The 26390-nt window shown below is 44.1% G+C and overlaps 1 protein-coding gene across 1 annotated transcript in view; it reads right to left on the bottom strand.

Annotated features, from left to right (window-relative positions):
- Positions 1–3036: 3036 nt before the first annotated feature.
- Positions 3037–26390, bottom strand: part of CA12 (carbonic anhydrase 12) — a 37273-nt gene continuing 13919 nt past the window's right edge. The window contains exons 3-10 of the mRNA XM_075342657.1: positions 22676–22855; positions 22457–22599; positions 13302–13394; positions 12507–12570; positions 11954–12111; positions 9205–9331; positions 9027–9114; positions 3037–5493 (exon numbers count right to left, since the gene is read on the bottom strand). Of these exons, the coding sequence (XP_075198772.1) occupies positions 5424–5493; positions 9027–9114; positions 9205–9331; positions 11954–12111; positions 12507–12570; positions 13302–13394; positions 22457–22599; positions 22676–22855 (923 nt within the window). The 3' untranslated portion in view covers positions 3037–5423. The remainder of the gene's footprint in view (positions 5494–9026; positions 9115–9204; positions 9332–11953; positions 12112–12506; positions 12571–13301; positions 13395–22456; positions 22600–22675; positions 22856–26390) is intronic.

Below are 26390 nucleotides of genomic sequence, written 5' to 3'. Positions count from 1 at the left end.
ATGCATGAGCTTAATGCGCAGCTTTGGAAGTGAATGGACGATCGTGGGAGCAGCATACAGCAGTATCGGAGCCTCGGTAAGTATGAAGCATTTGCTTCATTCTCATTTTCTTTATTTTCCCTTAATTTATTTTCTGAGTTGCCAGATCAACACCCGGGCCTGGCACTCGGGTAAGTTTGAAACCACACTCGGGTAAGTTTGAAACCACAGTCCGGGTCCACCCATCATTAGTTGCAAGTCAAATTTATGTATTCACCACTATTCACCATCGTTAGGATGCAGATAGCGGTGACATCGCGGGGTAGACAGCAGCGGTCCACTGTTTTGAGTCCTTTGACTGTCTTCGTTCGCGGGCCGGACTGAAGCAGCCAGAGGGTCAGATGTGGCCTGCGGTCTACAATTGCTCAGCCCTGCTTTAGATGGAGCTGCTATTCTTATTTCTGAATCACTGCACATGATGCGAATAGATGTAACATGTAATTGTCAGAACAGTAGGACAGGTCAACTCGACTGCAAACATCTAATAGAAAGGAAACTTTGTATTATCAGTAGGGATCTTTTTCCATTTATAATGTTTTACCCAAATCAAGGAATTCCTTAATTTAGATGCTAATACTATATTACAGTAATACTATAGAATGTGCTTTCTTCAATCTCATTGTTTGGAGCCAATCATGCACAAAAATGAAAGATGTAGCCATAACGCAGGGATATGTTTAGAGAATTATGTTCAGTAACAAATCCACCTAGTTATTTTAGCGTGGGTTTAAATTAGTGGAGAATGTATCCTATCTACTACCAGAAACAGCCTGGGCTTAAGCAATATCTCATTGGATTGAACTTCCATCAGTCGTGATTTATCCTAATTGTATGAACTATTTCAGTATTGGAAATAAGTACTTATTAAATCATCTTATATGGTTTGTAAGATGTCCGCCGGACATGTCATAGAGGGGAGATATGTATCACAGAGGTGGTTATCATCTGTTATACAGTTACCAATTGTCCAGATACTCCAGGAAAGTCTGTAAAAATAGTGCCCTTTTTTGCCCTGTCCGTAATAAAATGTAATATAAGAAAAAAGACGCCGGTCTAATGGAGCGCTATAACAGATTAAAGGAAACCAAGGAATGTTTTTTTTAGAGATTTTTTAAAAAACAATCCTTTTATTAATAGTCCCTTATAGTCACTATAAGGGACTATTAATCAAAAGATTGTTTTTTTTAAAAATCTCTAAAAAAACATTCCTTGGTTTCCTTTAATCAGTTATAGCGCTCCATTACACCGGCGTCTTTTTTCTTATATACAATTATTCCCTTGTGGGAAGCTTGGCAGGAGCATCTTAGATTAAGAGAGACCGTGAATTTAATTAGCATTATACACGTCAGACACCGGACGTAATACTACGAGACCAGAGGATCACACTGCGATTGGTCACATGAAGTCTGGACGTAGCTCACTACAGATACAATACTAACGTGCGGTCAATGGAGGAACTCCGCAACTAATATCCAGCCTACTACTGGAGTTGTGCAGGGGCGCACAACCCTTCAAGGTGAGCACTACATTAAGGAAAGTTTCGTTAATCCCACTGGTGCTTCTCATTGCTCCCCTATTTTACTTTGTCTTGCGTAATAAATTTAAGGCTTTCATGATTTTTTTGAAGCTGAAGAAACTTTTTTATACTGTAATTATAATCAAATTTACAGTTTACAGTGTATGCAGCTGATGTCTTTATATCAGTATTATTGGCTGTAGACATGTATCACTTATAATCATGGTAATTTATCATGGTTTTCCAATGTGTCCATAAAAATATCTGTCAGTGATTTTTTGATATGCTGTCCGGAAATGTTTTTTTTTCCCGTTGGCAACCCAGGTTACGAGTAGTTAGAGAGATGTGTGGGGGTGGTTGCTTACATATCCCCACCCTGGGGCATGGCAAGAAAGTCCAGGTGGATTCATTAGCTGTCTGTGTGTGGAGGTAGGTAGTCCTCCTGTCTGAAGTCTCCATGCTTGAACATGTATGCTGGTCTAATACTGAAGTGCCAGTGTTAGGACTGTGTATACTGTTTTCCTGCCGAAGAAAGGCTGTTTATTTTCCTCATGTGTGGATTGCTTTATTATGTTTTAAAGGGAACCTGTCACCTAGAATATGCACTCTGACCTATCAGCAGACGCATGTGTGCCCTAATTACACCTCTCTACTTATCCCTGTGTTATAAAATTGTATAATATGAAAGTAATAAAAAACGTCTTATTACCTTCATATCTCGTATGTAAATAGCAGGGAATGTGGACACATGGGCGGCGCCTTGCCCTATGGACGTCTGCATAATTCCGTAGTATCACGCCCCTGTGGGTGTGATACCATGGAGCGACGTCCCCGTCTCTCATTCTATCCTGCGTGCATTGAAGCAGGCTTCTCTTCCGAGTGTTCCCGCGCCGGCTTCAGACGCACAGTGCGCATCTGAAACTGACAAGGAGAACCCAGAAGAGAAGCCTGCTGCAATGCACGCAGGATAGAATGAGAGACGGGGACGTCGCTCCATGGTATCACACCCACAGGGGCGTGATACCACGGAATTATGCAGACGTCCATAGGGCAAGGCGCCGCCCATGTGTCCACATTCCCTGCTATTTACATACGAGATATGAAGGTAATAAAACATTTTTTATTACTTTCATATTATACAATTTTATAACACAGGGATTGGTAAGGAGGTGTAATTAGGGCAAATATGCGTTTGATGATAGGTCAGAATGCATATTCTAGGTGACAGGTTCCCTTTAATAAAACAACCTGGATGTTTGAGTTAACGTCTCATCCGTGTCTACCTCAAACACCGCTGAGTGAGCTGTATCTCTACAGGTTGAATACGAATTTCTGCCTCTTGAGTGGTGAAAGCTTTTACATGGCACTCAAGAGAGTCATGCAATATGTACTTTTGAGAAATAACATCTCATAGTGAAAATAGTAAATACTATTTTTTTTTATTTTAGATGAAAATTATTTTATTCTAACAATTACAGAATAATAATATATGCATTTCTAGGCATTTAAGATTAAATGTCAAATTATATCACAATAGCATCAACGCAGAGGTCAGATCTTACAATACTGTAAGTGGGTGACACGTCCTTTTCAGACATTATTCAGATACATGCCCTGTATGCTTGGCTCAATACACAGTTATGGAGAATTTGAGAAGAAACACTGAGAAAGAGAAGAGTCTGAGGACTGTTCTATATTTGGGCAGGGAAAAAAATGTGCAGCTTCTCACGTAGGCCAAAGGAGCACTGAGAAATAGTGGAAAGTGGAAAAATACTGATCAGAAAGGGCTCTGTGTTCTGAAGATATACTGTAGGAGACAAGACATGATGAAGCATCGGTTCACCTCTACGTATATTGGATAGTCCACAAGTTTTCTGCAGATCTGAATTACATTTTGTACTTTCAGGCTGACTGAATAGTGGTTGGCACAGCGTAAGGCTATGTGCGCACGTTGCGTAGTGTCCATGCTGAAAAATCTGTGCAATGGATACAGTGTGTCTGCAAAATAGATGCCGATTTCATGCACTCTGGATGCTGCCTCTCCCATAGACACAGCATCCAAAGCACACGAAATAAGTTACATGTTACTTTTTTGAGAGCAGCGATTTGGATCAAAATTTCAGCATGCAAATTGCTGCACTCTCAAACGCAACATGCGGATGGATTATCCACAATCTTCAAAGATTGTGCTGGGAACGCAGGTTGCATGCGTTTACTTTGCAGTGCAATATGCAGCGTAAACGCATGAAATTACACAACATACACACATGGCCTAAAAGCGCCTAGCGCTGTGTCCACCGCTGCTGGATTAATGCCATATTACGGTGAACTAATGACATAATAGGAACCCTTCAAGAGATTCATGTTGCCCAAACTTTAGTCAGTATGACCCAATGGGAGGATTTGTGATTACAAAATGCTATGTTTTACACTGAAACGCCAATATTAAGAGAAAACCGTTTGAAAAAGAAAAGAGTCAGAAATAGGGAACTGGTCAGTCGGATGTCTCCCCACTCTGCTCTACTTGGTAGACTGTTCTTTTTGAGCATAGGTAGAGACCTGTCAGACTTAACGCTCCTTCCAACCCCCATTCAAGTCTAATTTTTAAACTATAGGTCTGATTCATTAAGACTGTGGTTTTGCTTGTGCACAAATCGCTGGAGAAGTATGCACCCAATTCAATAAGAGGTGCATGCCACTTAATGAAATTGGTGCACCTTACAACTGGCGCCACTGTCCAAAATGTATTTCAGTTGGGGACTAAAGTGTGTAACTTTTCAGTCATTAGACAGTCTGGCTTAGCCACACCTCATCCCAACTCTCTGCCGCCAATTGTGACAAAATTGACTGAGACTAAAATGCCAAAAGTCACAAAAATTGTCAAAAACCGCAACATTTATACACAACCTTGAGTTGTGCAAAACTTTTACGACATTTGATGTTTTATATTTCTCCAGAATACTGGCAAAAACATATTCATGAATCCATCCCAATGTTTTCAATGAAACTTGGTTCCATTTAAGAAGAAAAATGAATATTTATAGCCAGAAATCCAGCTCTTTGTTCAATCAGTAGAAAATCTTGTGCAAGTTTCCTTAAAAATGCCAAATTATGAAATTCGAATTGTAAGTGATATTTACACCCATTATTAAAAAACGAAAAAAAAAAGAAAAGAAAATGGGAAGTTTTGGAAATGTACGGGCATTGGAAATATAAATTAAAAGCAATTCAGCAGCATTAAAATGTTCTCTAGGTTTTCACAGCTTCTAGGTACATTTTCTATTAACGATCATTTGATAAGAATGGTGATGAAGGGTAGAGAAGACATAAAAAAATAAATACAAAGTACAAACGAGAGTGTCATGGCTCAGAAATCAATGGTTGTTCGAAACAAGCTGCGATGAGAGCTCCTACATCTGCCTGGAATGAGGAGCATCTAATCAGCGAGTACCAGTGGAGTCCACTAGATTCTTCCTATATCTTTAGGTTCAAGTATTCATGGGTAAAATAGAAAGTGTCAGTAAATCACTGGGCAGCAGAAAACTAGAAAACTAGAAACAATAGATATTGGTTTAGATTCCCATCATCATTAACAAAGGAACAATTTTCAATCAGCAATTGTATATGAAGAGAAAAATGGGCAAATTCAGATTCCGTCATCCAAACTCATACAATTCAACCAAAAATATGGATTGGTGAAGTGTTGCTAGACTAGAATGAATGCTAACCTTACATTCAAGTATTTGTGCATAAAAAAATGGCAGGTGATAACTACAAAATGATTCCAGATCAAATCATGTTCATCAGTCATGTACAGAAGAGAATTTCTTTAAAGGTTCGTCGTAATGATGCAGGTGGCAGCCGGCTGTCATACTTTGGATGAGGTTTCCAACATAGACACAGCAGGAGTATACACAACTTTCTTTGAATCCTTTGCCCTGCAATGTATAAAGTTACCAAGTTATTAAAAAAAAAATCAAAGCTGGCAAAGATATAGACATGCAGCTAGTACATAAGATACGCCTAGATGTTAGTTATTGAGCGATTGCTTGAGTAGATGATAAAATCTGTACTTCATGTCCTGCAGTAACACACAAGTCACTGTTAACTAGTAACCATGTCAGATTTCTACCATCACCACCTTCTAATTTCCGCTCTCTATCCATTTCCCATACACTGATCAACAAAGATTTTGTTAAATGAATGCTGTTGGTCATTCTTAACCCCTTAAAGGGAACCTGTCACCAGATTTGGGGCCTATAAGCTGCGGCCACCACCAGTGGGCTCTTATATACAGCATTCTAACATGCTGTATATAAGAGCCCAGGCCGCTGTGTAGAACGTAAAAATCACTTTATAATACTTACCTAAATGGTCGCTGTGGTGTAGTTGGGTCATATTGGCGTCTCCGTTCTCCGGTGCCGGGGCCTCCTCTTTCGGCCATCTTTGTCATCCAACGTCATCTACACTTGTCGGCATTGAGGTCCTGCGCAGGCGCACTTTGATCTGCCCTGAGCAGGGCAGATCAAAGTATTGTAGTGCACCTGCGCGGGACCGGCAAGTGTGTATGACATAGGACGCGTCATGCACACAGGCTTCAGAAGGAGGACGAAGATGTCCGAAAGAGGAGGCTCCGGCACTGGAGAACGGAGATGCCCATATGACCCAACTCCACCACAGCAACCGTTTAGGTAAGTATTATAAAGTGACTTTTACATTCTACACAGCGGCCTGGGCTCCTATATACAGCATGTTAGAATGCTGTATATAAGAGCTCACTGGTGGTGGTCGCAGCTTATAGGTCCCAAATCTGAAGACCGGTTCCCTTTAAGGACAGAACCACTTTGTAGGTTAAGCCTCAGTTTTAAAATCTGAAAGTATCACTTTATGAGCTAACAACACTGGAAAGCTTCAACGGATCCAGGCATTTCTGATTGTTTTTGTGACATGTTGTATGTCATTTTAGTGGTAAATTTTGGTTGATATTATTTGCGTTTATTTATGAAAATATAAAAAATGCAGCAAAATATTAGAAAATTTCACAATTTCCCAAGTTTAAGTTTTTTGTCCTGAAACCAGTTATACCAGCACAAAATAGTTAATAAATAACATTTGCCACATGTCTACTTTACATCAGCACCATTTTTTAAACAAATTTTTTTTGTTAGGAAGTTAGGCCGGGTTACAACGATCAGGATTAGCAGCGTTTTGGACTCATTATATTTCCCTGCGTCCAAATAGCTGCGTTGTACAGTTTATAGAAATCCCATGCCCACTGTGCTTCTGCAGCGTAAATTGACATGTGGCATGCCTTCATGAGCCACAACATGTCAATTTATGCTTGTGGAGATGAGAGTGTTCTCCATGGGGAGAACACAGCAAAAGACGGCAGCGTTTAGATCCCTGATTGTGAGTACAGGCAGCTACATTCTCCTGCGGAGAACACTCCCATCTCAGCAGGAGGGCTGACACTGTATTCAGGAGGCAGTGTCTATGGATTGCGTGCACTCACCTTTAGAAGGGTTAAAAGTTTATCAGAAGTTTCTTATTTTTCCAACAAACTTTACAAAACAATTTTTTTTAGGGACCACATCACATTTTAAGGGACTTTGAGAGGTCTGTGTGACAGAAAAACACCCCAAAGTTACACCATTCTACAAACTGCCCCACTCCAAATGGCTCAAAACCATATTTAAGAAATGTAACCCTTTAGGTGCTTCACAGCAACAAACGCAATGTGGAAGGAAAAAAATATAATATATGAGGTGAAAAACTATTGTTTGGGCGCACGACAAGTAATTTATGAAGTCAGTTTGCTGTCATATTTTAGTAAAAAAAAAACAAAACAGTTCTAGGATTTTTCTAAAGCTGACTAATGTTAGGGATTTGCGGGCTTTGGGGTTTCACGAGTTACAAATCAAAAAGCTTCATTATCTCACTGTATTTTGCAAATATCAGTTGTATTTTTATTGATCTAATTTATCTTTTACTTTAAACTGTTATTATAATAAATTGAACTTTAATTCTGTTGTTCTTCTGTCATAGGACATTTTGTTGCACAGTTGTGTAGACCGTATTAACAACTTTTGCCATATTTGTGGAAAAGGGACTTTAAAAATTACAGAGAAGAAGCATAATGCCATTAGTTAAGAAACTTTATTTCCTGTATTTTCAGTGCAAAATTGGAGAGCAAGACAAGCTTTGGGCCCCCCATATATGTTCTCATTTTTAGTGTTACACTTCTCTTAAGATGGCTCATTGGTAAACCACGGCACATGACATTTGCTGTCCAAATAGTATGGAGAGAGCCAAGAAACCATGCTACAGATTGCTATTTCTGTATGGCAAAATTGTTTGAATAACAAGTAAAACGAGAAATTCAGTGAAATATCCAAACATTCCTTCAGCAATTAGGCCGATCTCACATGGTTTAGAGCTGCCAGTCCCCTCTCCACCATCATCTTGACCCTTGGATCTGGAAGTAGATTCAGACACTGATGTGGTTGAAGAAGAAGCTGATTGAGAAGATCCTGATTTTCTAGGCCATAGGTCTAGGGAGCCTCACAAACTAAACCAGGTTTATCTAAAGTATTTAGTTTATGATCTGAACCTATCAAAAACTCAGGCAGAGCTTTTGGTTTCGCGCCTCAAAGGTGGCACTTGCTGGAGCAGGGGACCACAATATGTTCTTTCCATCACACACAGCAGAGCACCGGTGTGGGAGTTGTTCATAAATGTATTGGTGAACTTTCTTGGCAACCATAAAGCACCAAACTATAGAGATCTTGTGACTGAGTTATTAAACTGCTACAAAGAATTGGGATGCAATATGTTTCTCTAGATACATTTCCTGGAATTCCATTTAGAATTTTTTTCCCAATAACTTTGGAGATGGCAGTGACGAGCATGGGGAGCGGTTTCATCAGGACATTGCACTATTTGAAGGCTGTTATAAAGGGAAACGGAGCCCAGAAATGCTCACAGACTACCATGTAGGACTAAAAAGAGAGTAAACCGAACATTTTTTTTTAAATAATTAAAAAAAACTAAAATTTGCATTACGTAATTTCAGTTAAAAATTAAAATTTTCAAAAACTTGAACTCATATTACTCAAAATCCCTGACAGATAGAAATATTTGGAAAGCAGATTTGGAATCCGGGGACGAACAACCTATTTCAAGCATTGAACACAAAATAAGTAAAATTTTGTAGGCCAGTGAAATTAGTGCCACTGTTGTCCAGTGGTTGTGTCTGGAACTAAAGTTCAGCGACATTTATCAGCACCTGTTTTCTTATTTTTTAAGGAAGTCAAAAAGCTTGTCTTGGGCCACCATGCCTGTCATTGTGAACATGCTACACATATGAGCAGGCTGACAGAAAAAAACCCAACAATATGCCAGTAACATTTTTTTGTTTACACAGAATAAGAAAGTTCTCGTTTTTTACAGTTTCCAAGCTACTAATACTTACTGTTTTTTCCGCCGAAACAACCAACAGGTCACTGCAGTGATGATGAGAGCTCCAAGTAGACACGCCAATGTGACGGCAAGAACAATGCCTAGAAGAAGACGACATCTTGTTATGAGAACATTCTGGGTCATTCTGGTTTTTTTTTATGAATTCTTGGACTTATCAACTCCTATTTTACCTTCCCGGAAAGACACAGACACCCGTCGATCCCCCTCTTGCTGTAACCTTCTGTAGTTATCAATCATCCCTACAGGAGAGGAGCTGTTTCGATCTGTGCAGTACAGGGCTGTCTCTAAAAGGAGAAGCTACAACACAGACAAGTTTTCAGGATGATAGTTTCATTAATCTGTTTTCTAGGGGGGGTGGGTTTCCTTCACTCTTTCCCCTCAGATACTATTTTTTAAAAAAGCCCTTCAAGTTTAAAAGCTTTAACCAAAGTTGTAATCCACTCCATATGAAAACATAGTCTAGATTAAAAAAATTAGGTCGTGACTAGTGATGAGTGAGCGTCCTCGCCGCAGCTCGTTACTTGATCAAGCCTCAAGCATCTGAGTTTCAAAATGCTCGAGTTTCCCATTGACTTACATTATACCCGGTACTTGAGTCGCATTGTAGCATCCTGATGCCTGATCGAATAACGAGCAGTGACGAGCACGCTCGCCCATCGCTAAATGTGACACATTTCCAGTTTAAAGAAGTGATCCATTTCCAGTTTCAGACCCATCCTGAGCTTGAAGGGAGAGTGATAGATGAAAGAAATTAAACAGTTTGAGTTAACCCTTTTCAGACAGACTTGTGTTCCCCTTCATTTCCTTAGCAATACATTTTAGTGGTGCTCCTATATGTGCTATATATCAGCTTAAGGTTAGAGTTGAGCGAGTATGTAACTATTTGTACTTGCTATACTCATAATCTGTACTGTCTAATACTTGCGTATTCGTTACGAATAGCATGTGCAATGCAAGTCAATGGAGAAAAACTTGCAAAGTAACAAGTAACCGGAATGCCGTACTATTCATGCGAGTTGTAACTAGTACAGCATTCGGGTTACTAGTTACATTGCGAGTTTTTCCCCATTGACTTGCATTGCACACGCTATTTGGAATGAATACGCGAGTATTAGTATTCGTTATGAGTATAGCGAGTACGAATAGTTAGATACTTGCTCAACTCTACTTGAGATTTTTTTAAGCCAAGTGCACATGTTAAGTATTTGGTGATTTTTTTTACCTCGGTATATGTAGCCAAAACCATGAGTGGGACAATCAGAAGAAAAGTAAAATAGAAACACGGGCACCACTTCTGCATTTATCACCCACTGCTTGTAAGAAACTGACAAAGTACTTAACATGTGCAAGTGACCTATGGATCCAATGTAACCAATACTTTTCTTCATTACCCCAGATATCTCCCATTTCCAAAAATTATACACATGTACCGTAGTTTCAATCCGTGTGAACAACACTGATCAATGAAAGTTGATGTGTTGAACTGACAGTTCACGAGGTGGAGTTGCAGCATGCATTAGTTATTCCTTTTCAGATGAGACATGACTATTTAATCCATGGATGCTTGATAAAAAATACCACCAGTGTTTAATGCATCCATGTCAAAGATTTCATAGGAAATTAATTGTTCCATTTAAAGTTAAACACGATTTGAGGTATTGTAAGGGGTGCTTCACACACAGCGAGATCGCTGCTGAGATCGCTGCCGAGTCACAGTTTTTGTAACGCAGCAGTGACCTCATTAGCGATCTCGCTGTGTGTGACACTGAGCAGTGATCTGGCCCCTGCTGTGAGATCGCTGCTCGTTACACACAGCCCTGGTTCGTTTTTTTATTGTTGCTCTCCCGCTGTGACGCACAGATCGCTGTGTGTGACAGCGAGAGAGCGACGAAATGAAGCGAGCAGGGAGCAGGAGCCGGCATCTGGCAGCTGCGGTAAGCTGTAACCACGGTAAATATCGGGTAACCAAGGTTAATTAACCCGATGTGTACTGTAGCTAGGAGTGCAGGGAGCCAGCGCTAAGCAGTGTGCGCGGCTCCCTGCTCTCTGCACATGTAGCTGCAGTACACATCGGGTTAATTAACCCGATGTGTACTGTAGCTAAGAGTACAGGGAGCCAGCGCTAAGCTGTGTTGCGCGGCTCTCTGCACATGTAGCGACGTTATGATCGCTGCTGCGTCGCTGTGTTTGACAGCTAAGCAGCGCTCATAACAGCGACATACTAGGTCGCTGTTGCGTCACAGAAAATGGTGACGTAACAGCGACGTCGTTGTCGCTGTCGCTATGTGTGAACCCAGCCTAACAAAGGAAGGGGAACAAGCACAAACACAATGTATTATCCATTTTGCTCCCAAAAAGCTAATCCTTCCCTTCTGATACCTATTGTTGATACACTATAATTTTTTTTAAATAGTATGGTGTTCCTTATGTCCATTTTATACATATACAATCTAAAACTTTAATATGAAAGTCAACCATTGGGAGGGGGTCAGTTGATCTACACCCAGAGGGTTATCTACTACATTTTTGTTGCCTTTGTGGTATTTCTTTATTAAAAAAAATGCAGCAAAAAAGCAGATTTAAAATTTAATAAAATAGAAAAAGAACAAAAATGCCTACATTTGTTTTTATAGAAAAAGTTTAATTCATTAAAAAATCCTGAAATTAAAGAGAGGGTTTTATTATTCATTTCCATCAAAAAGTTATAAATGCTATTTGTGTAAAAATATTATGACTTTTTGCCCCTTTGCACCGTCCACTGACACTAGTGTGTGAAACCCCATTCTTTGTGAAACTCCCCTTATAGTGTATGTGACGGAGGCGTAAAAGAGATTTCACTGTATGTTTAAATGAACAAATGCAGCCAATGAATGATCCATTTATAAATTGACTACTGAGGTTCATAGTTTAGTAAGTTACCTGCTCCTCTGAGATGAAGATGGGATTCCGGAAAACAGACCACAAGACACTGGGATTACAGGGAGGGGTAGTAAGAGAACCTTCATAGCGATAATACTCATCCAGGCTTTCAGGGACTAGATGGCGCACATTAAACCCTGGAATCTGAAACGCCTGCCCTAAATTATAGGAAGAAAAGTGCAGAAAGTTATAGAAGGAGATTACTTTAATCACTTATATAGCACAATTAATTCCACTGAGTTTTATAGCTATCATCAACAATATCCCCACTGAGGTTCACATTTGAAAATTCCCAACTAATGTCTTTGGAGTGTGGAAGGAAACCCACTATGGGGCACTGCCCCATAGTATAACACACATCTTAGTGCAGCCATAGACTTGAATGGGATAGTCTCATTCAACACAAGGAAGAATTTAGTGCATCCTTAGTTCAGTCTGTTTGTCTACGGACAGCCTCAGACTAAAAACCCTGTTGTGTGAATTTGGCCTTACTGTCAAATATATATATAATATACTATGTTGTACTCAAAGTTAATGTGGTGTATCTACTCACCTTTATATTTAATATGTGCCAATTGAGAAATTATATTATCATATGCAGAATTGAAAGAACCGATCTGAGAAAAAAAAGAAATAAACATTTGATGTTCATCGAATTTGACTAATGTGGTATAATGGATAAGTGGCCAGTGCTCAGTACTGCTAGGGGATGGTATGATTTGGCTAACCCATGATGGTATTTTATATTTTGAAGAAGTAAGTATATTCAGGATTAAAGATTGGCAAACCCGAAATGTAAAGTTTAGGGTTCGTACCGAATACTGACTTTACAAAAAAAATCAAATGTCTGAGTTTGGGTGCTCTATATATGCTGATCACTCAATCGAGCATCTGGGTGCTCAGGTACACTCGATGCTCAGCCTAGTGTGAGCTGCTTGACGTCCCTGAATGGCTGTCTCTGGGGGTAAAAACTATGTTTTTTGGATGTAGTGTGCACCCAAAAAAAAACACCCTCTGTCCCCGAAACATGCTCTGTCTATGGCTGGCTGTATGTGGGCAGAGAGCTGTACTGCCAACCATTGACTCCAATCGGGTTTGGCTCTGGGATCAAGTTCAGGTCAAGTCCGGGCCCTAAACTGAACTTTATCTAAAGTCTGGCTGATCCTGGCAAAACCAAATTTTAATGGGTCCACTAATCTGTGTTTAAAAGACCAGGTAATAAATTATTCTAATCTATAGATTTGGTAGGCAGCTTTAGTTTGGTCCTGCACCCAACACCATCTCTAGGTAGAAATAAGGATACCCTGGTCATAAGAAAAAACTTAAACCATTATAAACTGTATCTCACCTCTATGAGAACTCCAAGCACAGCCAACCCATCTGAGACCTCCATGGCGGTGCCAACATCGGCATACTTCGAGTTATAATGCACAATGTGCATCTGAAAATACAAATCAAAATATAACGTTAGCACTTATTTGATCTTGGTCCAGACACAACAGGAATCATTTAACTTGAAACTGTAGATAATAATGTTGTAATGTGGAAGACGTAACTGCCAAATTTCCAATTCACATGGCCGAAAAAACTCATTCATCATGTATAAAACAGTTTAGGTGAGCAAAAAATATTCTCATTCAGCTCTAAAAATGATGTCATGTAAGTGGAGATTGCTCTCTCGTTCAACAATTAGGCTGGCAAATAGGTCTGATGGAGAACAGCAGGGGTCCAAGAACTGGACCTTGGGGGGACACTGACAGATAGGGGGTGAGATGAGGAAGTGGTGTGAGAATGGGAGACGCTGAAAGTTTGGTCGGTTAGGTATGAGGAGATCCAAGATAGAGCCAAGTCTGTGATGCCCAGAGATGAGAGATAATGCTACTGTTCTTATATAATAGTGAACTTGATTATTTTATCACTAAGTCAATTAAATTGTTTGTACAATATCCACAGAAAGATTTGTACAAAACTTCATGAATTCATGTATTCAAAATAATTAGTATCACTGAAGGCAAATACAGTTCAGATTATCTATTTGTGTTAAGCTGGGTTCACACATAGCGACAACGACGTCGCTGTTACGTCACCATTTTATGTGACGCAACAGCGACCTTGTAAGTCGCTTTTATGATCGCTGCTTAGCTGTCAAACACAGCAGAAGCAGCAGCGATCATAACGACACGCGTCGCTGTGCTACAGAGAGCAGGGAGCCGCGCACACTGCTTAGCGCTGGCTCCCTGCACTCCTAGCTACAGTACACATCGGGTTAATTACCCGATGTGTACTGCAGCTACATGTGCAGAGAGCAGGGAGCCGCGCACACCACTTAGCGCGGGCTCCCTGCACTCCTAGCTACAGTACACATCGGGTTAATTACCCGATGTGTACTGCAGCTACATGTGCAGAGAGCAGGGAGCCGGCACTGGCAGCAAGAGCGGCGGATGCTGGTAACGAAGGTAAATATCGGGTAACCAGGGAAAGGTCTTTCCTTGGTTACCCGATGTTTACCCTGGTTACAGCTTACTGCAGCTGCCAGACGCCGGCTCATGCTCCCTGTTCGCTTCATTTTGTCGCTCTCTTGCTGTCACACACAGCGATGTGTGCGTCACAGCGGGAGAGCGATGACCAAAAAATGAAGCTGGACATTCAGCAACGACCGGCGACCTCACAGCAGGGGCCAGGTCGTTGTTGGATGTCACACACAGTGACAGCGACGGGACGTCGCTGCAACGTCACAGAAAATGGTGACGTAGCAGCGACGTCGTTGTTGTCGTCGCTGTGTGTGACACCACCCTTACGGTATAAAGATGGCTATTCAACCAATCCCTTCATGGTTTTTGCCCTGTATAAACACTTGTTTGCCATCGTTCGCTAGACACGAGTTAGGGGTACTTCACACACAGCGAGATCGCTACTGAGATCGCTGCTGAATCACGTTTTTTGTGACCTCATTAGCGATCTCGCTGTGTGTGACACTGAGCAGCGATCTGGCCCCTGCTGTGAGATCGCTGCTCATTACACACAGTGCTGGTTTGTTTTTTTATTGTTGCTCTCCCGCTGATAAGCACACATCGCTGTGTGTGACAGCGAGAGAGCAACAATCCTGAATGTGCAGGGAGCAGGAGCCAGCATCTGACAGCCTGCGGTAAGCTGTAACTAAGGTAAACATCGGGTAACCAAGGTGGTTACCCGATATTTACCTTCGTTACCAGCCTCCGCAGCTCTCACGCTGCCAGTGCCGGCTCCTGCTCCCTGCTCACGCTAAGTTAAGCGGTGTGAGCTGGTAACTAAGGTAAACATCGGGTAACCATACCCGATGTTTACCTTAGTTACCAGTGTCCGCAGCTTCCAGACGCCGGCTCCGTGCAAGCGCAGCGTCGCTTGCACGTCGCTGCTGGCTGGGGGCTGGTCACTGGTCGCTGGTGAGATCTGCCTGTTTGACAGCTCACCAGCGACCATGTAGCGATGCAGCAGCGATCCTGACCAGGTCAGATCGCTGGTCGGATCGCTGCTGCATCGCTAAAGTGTGAAGGTACCCTTACAATCACACCATTTATCATTTAATAATTGCCTGCTTGTGTAAACGAACCATTAGGCTCAGGAAACAAAGCCCATTCACTTTTAAGAAGGGCACTAAATTGTGAACCAAGGGGGAAGAAAAATCATGGTCTTCATTCATTTCCTTTTAATGAATTTATTGGTAACAAGGCGGTGACAATTTTTCTTTCATCCTGTAGCACTATACCCACTTCCAGTATTTGGGGTCTAAGTAAGTTCCATTAAGTGGGGGGTTCGGAAGTGAGCTCCAACCGGACCACTGAACATCGGGAAGAACGCAAAGTTAAAACGCTCTTATGGTATGTGCATACAACATCTTTTAAATTTAAGCGATGATGCTCCAAGGAACTGGCATTTTTTTTCCTTGAGGTGTCTTTTGTGGGTTTTTTTGGTTGTTTCCTGACTCTTTTTCAGCTGGTTTTGGTTGCTAACATTTGTGGGTTTTTTAGAAGGTTTTCCCATGGTTTTGTGATGTCATTTTTGCTTCATTTTTTTTTCACTTCATTGAATAATGGAGAAACCGCAAGCATTTTTATATAAAGACGTTGGCAAGACGTGCCAACAGAGGTCCAGTCATCTTTTCAGCTTTCCCATTGGCTTGTATTGTAAAGTAGAGAGTGTCTTCTGAGTGGAAAATGTCAGAACAATGGTCAGGTCATTTCTTTTAGCATCTTGGCTTTTTTAGAAACCTGAAGTGGTTGAAGGATGTTTAGAAGCCTGAACATATGAATAGCAAGTCGTTTTACATAGAAATGTAAATGTTCATTCTTTTGATGGGTTTTTCAGGTTTCTTCTGCAGAATCCACATGAAAAAGACCTCATATGCACATATCCTCAGGGTATGTTAACACAGAGGTTTTTTTTACATGGTTTCTGGTACAAATTCCTGTTTATTTCAATTGGAAAGCACACCTACAGTTCACATGGTGCTGGGGGGTTTTCCAGGGTGGTAAAAAAGCAACATATTTTTTGTTTTTTTTCTGCCTATTAAAAAAAATATTTCATATTTATCAGAAGTGAAACTTTTTCTGCCAATAAAAAAAAATAACTGAATATACTCTCACGTTGGGAATGGGATAGAGCTGGAATCTTTCTCTACATCAGAGCTTCAAAAAACTTGACAGAGTAGCGCTGCATACAATGGTATTTTTCACCACTATATTCGTCAGCCATGCTACCTGTCACGCTCCCCGGGTCCTCTGCTCCGCTCCCCGGCTCACCTGCCACGCTCCCCGCTCTCCAGCCTCCAGTGCCCGCGCTTCCCAGGCCTCCTGGTCCCCGCTCCCGGCGCCCGTCGGCTTCCCAGTCCATGGCCGGCTCTGCTGCGTCCTCCTCTCAGCTTCCTGTGTTGGCTTCTGGCACCCGAGCCGCGTGCATGCGCATTAGGGCGCGCGCGCGGTCACTGACCCTTTCTTAAAGGGCCAGTGTCCACTGACAGGAAATGATGCACACAGGTACAGGGTATATAGGGGGTTAATGTCCAAGGGAGCGGGGCCTGTTCTTCATGTTTTCCCAAGCTAGGAGTCAGGTCTCCTTGTGTTCTGTGAGATACTTACCTCTCTGTCTTCTAGAGCCGATCCTGCATCGCCATCCGGTCCTGCTGTGTCTCGAACCCCGAACGCTGCCCATCTGCCATCCTGACAGTCCGTACCATCTCGGATCCCTGCGGTGACCCGTCATCTCGCTCCAATGGTTCCGGACCCCGCCTGACATCATCACGGCTTCCGAACCTGAGCTCCGTCACCCGGACCACCATCAGTGACCTCGTGGTCCCAGGGACTTCTCCATTGTCTTCCAGTGCACGGACTGTTCTGCTACCTAAAGTGCTCCGGCTACCGGACTCCTTTCCCTCATCAGGGAGTTCGGCCCAGTGGATCCACCTCCCGGGTCTGCCCGTCCATCTGGCCCTAACAGTAAGAACAGGCCATGGATCCCGCCGAAGCACTAGCGGCCTTGCATGAGGAACTCCAATGCCAGCGTGAAGTCCAGACCCGTATGCTGAACTTTATGACTTCCGTGGACGCCCGCTTGAATACGCTACAAGCCTCAGTCACATCTTCAGCGCCCCAGGTCTCCACTAGTCAATCCACGGCCCCCGCTCCCGTGGCAGCCTCCTCGGATGCTTCCAGACTGCGTTTGGCCTCACCACCCCGGTACGCCGGAGATCCCAAGACCTGCAGGGGGTTTATAAACCAATGCTCCCTCCATTTCACGCAGCTGCCACATTTGTTTGCCTCCGACCAAGCCAAGGTCGCCTTCATCATGTCTCACCTAGAGGGCGAGGCACTGGCGTGGATGAACCCCTTGTGGGAGAAGGAGGACCCTATGACCAAGAACCTCCAGGAGTTCCTGCAGGCCTTTCGCAGCACCTTTGACGAACCCGGACGCGCCTCCGCGTCTGCTTCATCTCTTCTCCGGTTACGTCAGGGAACTCTGACGGTGGGTCAATACGCCATCCGTTTCCGCATCTTGGCTTCAGAACTCGGGTGGAATAACGAGGCCCTAACCGCCGCCTTCTGGGAAGGACTCTCGGGTCGAATCAAAGATGAGCTGGCTGGACGTGACGTACCGTCCACCCTGGACGCCCTGATTACCCTAGCGACTAGAGTGGACATACGCTTTCAGGAGCGGTCCAAAGAGGTGTCCCGTGAGAGACGTCCGGTACGACATTCCTCTCCTCCACAGAAGCCCGCCGTACTCCAGTCAACGGCCTCAGGTGTCTCCGTCCATGAGCCCATGCAGATCGACCGTGTGCGACAGTCTGAACAACGTCGAGCAGAGCGGCTCGCCAAGGGTCTCTGCTTCTATTGCGGAGAGGGCACACACCTGCTACGCGCCTGTCCAGAGAGGCCGGGAAACTCCAAAGCCTAGGGTTGGTAGGAGAGGCCACCCTAGGTGCTGGGACTCTCTCAGACCCGGTTACATGGACTGTGCAAGTGACAACGGGAGAGACGCGGTTTACGGCTGAGGCGTACCTCGATTCTGGGGCAGCAGGCAATTTCATCCAACAGGCCACGGTGGACAAGTACCAGGTGCCTGTTACTCCACTCGCCAAACCTCTTGTGATTGCCTCTGTGGATGGGAGACCCCTCTCTGACACCATCTCCTGGATCACCAAGCCGCTTGAACTGCGTATCGGTGCTCTGCACACCGAGAACATCGCTCTCTACGTCCTCCCACATATGTCACATCAAATCCTGCTGGGCCTTCCCTGGTTGCGGACACACGAGCCTTCAGTCAGCTGGGGCACTGGCGATATCACTCGATGGGGCTCTTCTTGCCATGAGAAGTGTCTGAAGACCATACAACCTATCCGGCGACCTCCGGCTCCCGAGTCCCTACCGGGACTGCCTTCAGCCTATTGGTCCTTCGTGGACGTCTTTGATAAGAAGGAGTCCGAAGTACTTCCGCCACATCGTCCTTACGATTGTGCCATTGACCTGCTCCCAGGAACTACACCACCTCGAGGACGGATATATCCACTGTCTCCAGCCGAAACAAGGGCCATGTCTACGTACATCACAGAGAGCCTGGCTAAGGGATTCATTCGGAGATCCTCCTCTCCTGCTGGAGCAGGCTTCTTCTTCGTAAAGAAGAAAGAGGGCGACCTACGCCCATGTATAGACTACCGGGGATTGAACCTAATCACCGTAAAGAACAAGTACCCCCTGCCGCTCATCCCCGAATTGTTTGATCGGCTCAGAGGAGCTCGTGTGTTCACCAAGTTGGATCTTCGGGGTGCCTACAACCTGGTCCGTATCCGCTCAGGGGATGAATGGAAGACCGCGTTCAACACTCGCGATGGGCATTATGAATACTGCGTGATGCCTTTCGGCCTGTGTAACGCACCAGCAGTCTTCCAAGAATTAGTGAACGATGTGTTCCGGGACCTTCTCTACGTCTGTGTGGTGGTGTATCTGGATGACATCCTTGTCTTCTCTCCGGACCTCCAGACCCACAGAGAGAACGTGCAACTGGTTCTACAAAGACTGAAAGAGAACCGTCTGTACGCCAAGTACGAGAAGTGTGTCTTCGAACAGTCTTCTCTCCCCTTCCTGGGGTACCTCATCACCGATACCGGACTGCAGATGGATCCAAAGAAGGTCTCTTCCGTTCTCGACTGGCCTCCTCCTTCTGGACTGAAGGCAATCCAACGCTTTCTGGGATTCGCCAACTATTACCGCCAGTTCATTCCTCACTTCTCGGCTCTGACTGCTCCTCTCTCCGCCTTGACCAAGAAGGGGGCTAATCCAAAGGACTGGTCACCTGCGGCCGACGCCGCGTTTGGCTCTCTAAAGCGAGCCTTTGCCTCCTCTCCTGTACTCCACCGTCCAGAGTTAAACCGCCAGTTCACCTTGGAGGTGGATGCCTCCTCCTCGGGAGCCGGAGCAGTACTCATGCAGAGGTCCTCCTCCGGGAAGATGGTGACTTGCGGTTTCTTCTCCAAGAGCTTCTCCGCGCCTGAACGCAATTACACCATCGGTGACCGAGAGCTCTTGGCGGTCAAACTGGCTCTAGAAGAATGGCGCTATCTTCTGGAAGGAGCAGTGTACCCCGTCATTATTTACACGGACCACAAAAACCTGGAATACCTGCGGACTGCTCAGCGACTGAACCCACGGCAAGCCAGGTGGTCCTTGTTCTTTGCCCGGTTCGACTTCCAGCTTCACTTCCGACCCGCGAACAAGAATGTACGCGCTGATGCCTTGTCTAGGTCTTTCATGCCCATGGAGCAGGAGGAAGAGACATCTCAACCCATCATCTGTCCAAGTAAGATTATTCCAGTGGCTCCTGTCACCCTGGCCCAGATACCGCCTGGGAAGACCTATGTCTCTGAGACTGACAGGCAAAAAGTGTTACACTGGGGCCATGCCTCGAAAACAGCCGGTCATGCAGGTCAGAAGAAAACATGGAGTGCGATCGTGCGTCATTACTGGTGGCCATCCCTTCGCACGGACGTCGCCTCTTTTGTCTCTGCCTGCTCCTCCTGTGCCAGGAACAAGACTCCCAAACACCTGCCATATGGCCGTCTTCTGCCTCTGCCCATACCCTCAGTTCCCTGGCAACACATAGCGATGGACTTTATTACGGACTTGCCATTGTCCTCCGGACACACAGTCATATGGGTCGTGGTGGATCGGTTCTCTAAAATGGCCCATTTCGTTCCTATGGCTGGACTGCCCTCTGCCCAGGAACTCGCGGACGCCTATATACAACACATCTTCCGCTTGCATGGCTTTCCATCACACATCGTGTCCGATAGAGGAACTCAGTTCACCTCCCGCTTCTGGAGGGCTCTCTGTAAGCATCTGGGAGTGACTCTGGACTTTTCTTCGGCCTACCATCCTCAGTCGAACGGCCAAGTAGAACGGGTCAATCAGATATTGACCTCTTTCTTACGTCACTACGTCAACGCCCATCATGACGATTGGTCCACGCTTCTTCCTTGGGCTGAATTCTCCCATAATCACCACGTCAGTGAGTCCTCCTCCAGTTCTCCCTTCCATGTCGTCTACGGACTTCAGCCGTCTGTCCCATTGCCTGTATCCTCTTCCTCGGACATCCCTGCTGCTGATGCAGTACTCCGTGACTTTGCCTCCATTTGGGACTCAGTTAAGGCGTCCCTTGCACGTGCATCCCTGCGGATGAAGAGACACGCGGACAAGAGACGTCTGGATCCTCCGTGTTTCTCCCCGGGAGATCTCGTCTGGCTTGCTTCCAAGTACATCGGACTGAAGATACCATCCTACAAGCTGGGACCTCGTTACATCGGACCGTTTAAAGTCCTCGGCAAGATCAATGAGGTCTCCTACAAACTGCAGCTCCCGGCCACGATGAGGATACCCAACTCCTTCCACGTCTCTCTGCTCAAGCCGGTTGTCCTTGGTCCCTTCTCCGCTGCCGCCAGTCCGGCTCCTCCTCCTATTGCTGAGGACGACATCTATGCGGTAAGGGATATCGTGGCCATGAAGACCGTACGAGGTCGACAGTTCTTCCTGGTGGACTGGGAAGGGTATGGTCCTGAGGATAGGTCCTGGGAGCCCAGGGAGAACGTGGGCACTCCTCTGATCCGTGCCTTCCTGTCCCGGTTGCAGGGAGGGGGGCGTGGGGGGGGGGTACTGTCACGCTCCCCGGGTCCTCTGCTCCGCTCCCCGGGTCCTCTGCTCCGCTCCCCGGCTCACCTGCCACGCTCCCCGCTCTCCAGCCTCCAGTGCCCGCGCTTCCCAGGCCTCCTGGTCCCCGCTCCCGGCGCCCGTCGGCTTCCCAGTCCATGGCCGGCTCTGCTGCGTCCTCCTCTCAGCTTCCTGTGTTGGCTTCTGGCACCCGAGCCGCGCGCATGCACATTAGGGCGCGCGCGCGGTCACTGACCCTTTCTTAAAGGGCCAGTGTCCACTGACAGGAAATGATGCACACAGGTACAGGGTATATAGGGGGTTAATGTCCAAGGGAGCGGGGCCTGTTCTTCGTGTTTTCCCAAGCTAGGAGTCAGGTCTCCTTGTGTTCTGTGAGATACTTACCTCTCTGTCTTCTAGAGCCGATCCTGCATCGCCATCCGGTCCTGCTGTGTCTCGAACCCCGAACGCTGCCCATCTGCCATCCTGACAGTCCGTACCATCTCGGATCCCTGCGGTGACCCGTCATCTCGCTCCAACGGTTCCGGACCCCGCCTGACATCATCACGGCTTCCGAACCTGAGCTCCGTCACCCGGACCACCATCAGTGACCTCGTGGTCCCAGGGACTTCTCCATTGTCTTCCAGTGCACGGACTGTTCTGCTACCTAAAGTGCTCCGGCTACCGGACTCCTTTCCCTCATCAGGGAGTTCGGCCCAGTGGATCCACCTCCCGGGTCTGCCCGTCCATCTGGCCCTAACACTACCCATCATGTATTTGATCCAGCGACTAATGTGGCCTCTATTATACACTTAAAATCCACATAACTTACCTCTGCTGCAAACTTCTTGCCTCCAACACAATGTTCTGACCCTTCATGGCCCACCAAGCTGCCCCAGTGAAAGTGAAGTTGTGCAGCAATGTAGCGGAAAGGTGGGATGTCTATGTACATACTTGGAGGCAGGGACACGGACACTAAAATAATGAGAAGAAGAAATTAAAAGTATTTGTCTCCAGTTACTACAGAAGTTCAAGGATTTCCGCTCTGTACCTGTATGTCCATTGTTTGATATAGTAAAATGATCAGTGCTGGAAGAATTGTATCCGTACAGCTGGATGGGCTTCAGGTTGGAATCATACTGTAGAATGCTGCCATGGAAGTTCAGAGGCGACTGATAAACACCACCACAGAAGCTATATTTTGTTGGCCAGCTGTTCTCCCCCTCGTTGCCTATGAGACAATTTAATAATTTTAAAAATATCGCAGTTCCTGCATACTTTTTTAAAAAGGCAGCACCATTCAGGTATAATTGGAGACCCCTTCTATTTGAACCTCAATGATGTTGCCTTTTACGTAAGAGTCTAGGTTTAATGCATTCATATTGTACCTCCTATCCCCATAATCATCATACGGTTAATGGATCAATCCTTTACTATCTTGTCAAAATACATGATTAATACATTCACTATGCCAATAATTTCCCTACTAGACCTTACTTTATGCCAAGTATTTCCCTACTAGATCTTACTTTTATGCCAAGTATTTGTCTACTAGACTTTATATTATGCCAAGTATTTCCCTAGTAGACCTTACTTTATGCCAAGTATCTCTCTACTAGACCTTACTTTATGCCAATTATCTCCTTACTAGACCTTACTTGGCATAAAGTAAGGTCTAGGAGGGAAATACTTGGCATAAAGTAAGGTCTAGGAGGGAAATACTTGGCATAAAGTATTTCCCAACTAGACGTTACTTTATGCCAAGTATATCTCTACTAGACCTTACTTTATGCCAAGTATTTCCCTCCTAGATCTTACTTTATGCCAAGTATCTCCCTACTAGACCTTACTTTATGCCAAGTATTTCCCTACTAGACATTGCTTTATGCCAAGTAGTTCCGTACTAGACCTTACTTTATGTCAAGTATTTCCCTACTAGACCTAACTTTATGCAAAGTATCTCCCTACTAGACCATACTAACATCATGTTCCACAGCGCTTTACAGAGATTCTCATCACTGTCCCCATTGGGGCTAACAATCTAAATTCCCTATCAGTCTGTCTTTGGGGTGTGGAAGGAAATTGGACACCCTGTAGGAAACCCACGCAAACACAGAGAAAACATCTTTGCAGAAGATTTCATTGGTGGGATTTGAACCCAGGACTCCAGCGCTGCAAAGCAACATTATGAACCACCCTGCTGGACACTACTAATTAAATAGGCCATTGCTCGCTCTCTTGAATATTTAGACAGATTAAGAGTAAATTAATAGAACTGTTTCCTAGCTAGAAATAAATACGACTATTTGTTATGGACTGAAACCAATGAAGGAGTCAAATCTTTGAATTGCCCATGACAAAGGCCCCAGTGTCCTTTTCTAAGAGTCATTGTCAGCAAATGCTGAACACCAGGAATCCCTCTTTGTATGTGTAACTTCATATGCATACTGTGGTGGGACAGAACAGGGGAGCCGAACAAGAATGGACTGTGTGCACTCCATGTCTGAACTATATCTGGCACCAATGTTTACATTTTGGTAAATTGACACTATTTTTGCCTACTTGTAAATTCAGGCATCGAATGTCACTAATAATAATTCTTCCCCCGTGTTTGCAGATTTCCCAATGCTGGTTTGCATTTTCACTTTTGCAGATTACTTTTATAACCCCCATAATTTTCAGAGGCGCTGTACATGGATGGCTAAAATATAAATTTGCAATCTGCGCACACACACACACACACACACACACACACACACACACACAAAATGTATTATATACATATATTAATTATACACACACACAAAATACTGCACAAACATTTTAGGTAGGTGTTGAAAAAATTCTGCCAAGTAGGAATACTTTCAAAAATAGTAGTGTTAATAGTGTATTTTTATCAATTATTAAAGTGCAAAGTGAATGAACAAAAGAGAAATCTAAACCAAATCAATATTTGTAGTTTTGCCTTCAAAACGATATCAAAGCATCAATTATCCTAGGTACCCTGCACACAGATTTTGAAGGAACCTGGCAAGAAGGTTGTTCAAAAGGTCTTGGAGAACTAACCACAGGTCTTCTGTGGATGGAGGCTTGTGAAAATCTTTTTGTACCTTTATGCAATGCCACACAGACTCAATAATGTTGAGAGTCGGGCTCAGTGTTTGTGTGTAGAGGGGGGACATAATATCATATCCAGGATTCCTGAATGTAGTCATAATGACATTAGCTATATGAATGTAATTGTTGTCCAGCTGCAGAACAAACTTGGAGTCAGTCTGCCTGTATTTCTCAGCATTGAGGAGACTATTAATCTTGACCAAATCTCCAACTCTATTTGCTACAATACAGATCCAAACTGACAAGGAACCTCCACTGTTGTCTGCAAACACTTATTATTGTGCACCCTTTGGTGTAGAAACTGCCTTCTGTTACAGCTAAAATATTTCACATTTTGTGTTATCATCCCAGAGCACTAGCTGCCATTTTTCTGCACCCCAATTCCTCTATTTTCTACATATTTGAATACTTTGACCTTGTTTCCATGTCAAAGGAATTTTATTTTCTTCCATGAAGTCAACTTTTGATCAGACTTCTCTGAATAGTAGATGGGTGTAGCTGGACCCCGCTGGTTGCAGCCAGTTCTGAGCTGATGGCACTGCTGGACATCATCTGATTTTGAAGTAAAATAAGCTTGATGTGTCCTTCACCTATTGCACTATGTTTCTTCGGGCAACCACTGCATCTATGGTCCTCCAAATTTCCCATTTCTTGGTGTCCATAATGCTGAGAAATACGGGCAGATAATTATCCATCATGCAATACCATAACGAGTATAAGTTTGATTAGCCCCAAATTTATCCTTCAGCAGGACAACCACCCCAAATATGCAGCCAATGTGAACTACCTTCAGCATAAAGAAAACAAGGAGTCCTGGAAGTGATTCTATGACCCCCACAGAACCCTGATGTCAACATTATGGAGTTGGTCTGTGATTTTATTAGATAGGATGTGTGGAAGCCTACATCCACAGAATATCTGTGGTTAGTTCTCCAAGATGTTTGGAATTGTCTCCCTACTGAATTCCTGTAAAAACTATGTGCAAATGTACATCGAAGAAGATGCTGTTTTTAAGGGAAAGTGTGGTGACAGAAAATATTGATTGGATTAAGATTTCTCTTTTGTGCATTCATTTTGCATCTTGGTAACTGGTAGAATTAAACTGTTCTATTAACACTTTGGTTTTTGAAAGCTTTATTACTTTGCAGCATTTTATCCACACCTGCATACAAATTTTGAACAGTAGTATAGATATTGTCTGCAGGAATTAATAAAGAAAAAAATAGTTTGTATACTGGGATCGTGAGGAGACAGGGATTGTATAAACTACATAGGATACCTGCTAGCAGTGTCAATGTGAAGTTTATGATAGACTAACTCTTTTACCCAATGTTGTCCAGGATAGTAAGTAACCATTCTTCACTATAATAACAAAATAAAACGTGCTAACAAAAAATCAGTTTGCTCATAAAAGTCACAAACCAAAGAGGCGTCACCACCAAAATCATATTAATTCACACATAAGCTGTCCTATAGTAGCAATGTCCTTCATTGCCTATAGCAACCAGAGCTCCTTGACCTCTAACAAAATAGAAGCAGAGATGTGATTGGTTGCTATAGGCCACCTAATAAATATCCAGGGTACATGTCAAAACAGCCAAAATATTACCTCAAACATCCAGTTTCTGTGTGTCTCTTTCTGTCTGTAT

The sequence above is a fragment of the Anomaloglossus baeobatrachus genome, chromosome 4, assembly GCF_048569485.1.
Source record: "Anomaloglossus baeobatrachus isolate aAnoBae1 chromosome 4, aAnoBae1.hap1, whole genome shotgun sequence".
NCBI lineage: Eukaryota > Metazoa > Chordata > Amphibia > Anura > Aromobatidae > Anomaloglossus > Anomaloglossus baeobatrachus.
This window is presented reverse-complemented; position numbering and strand designations above follow the sequence as displayed.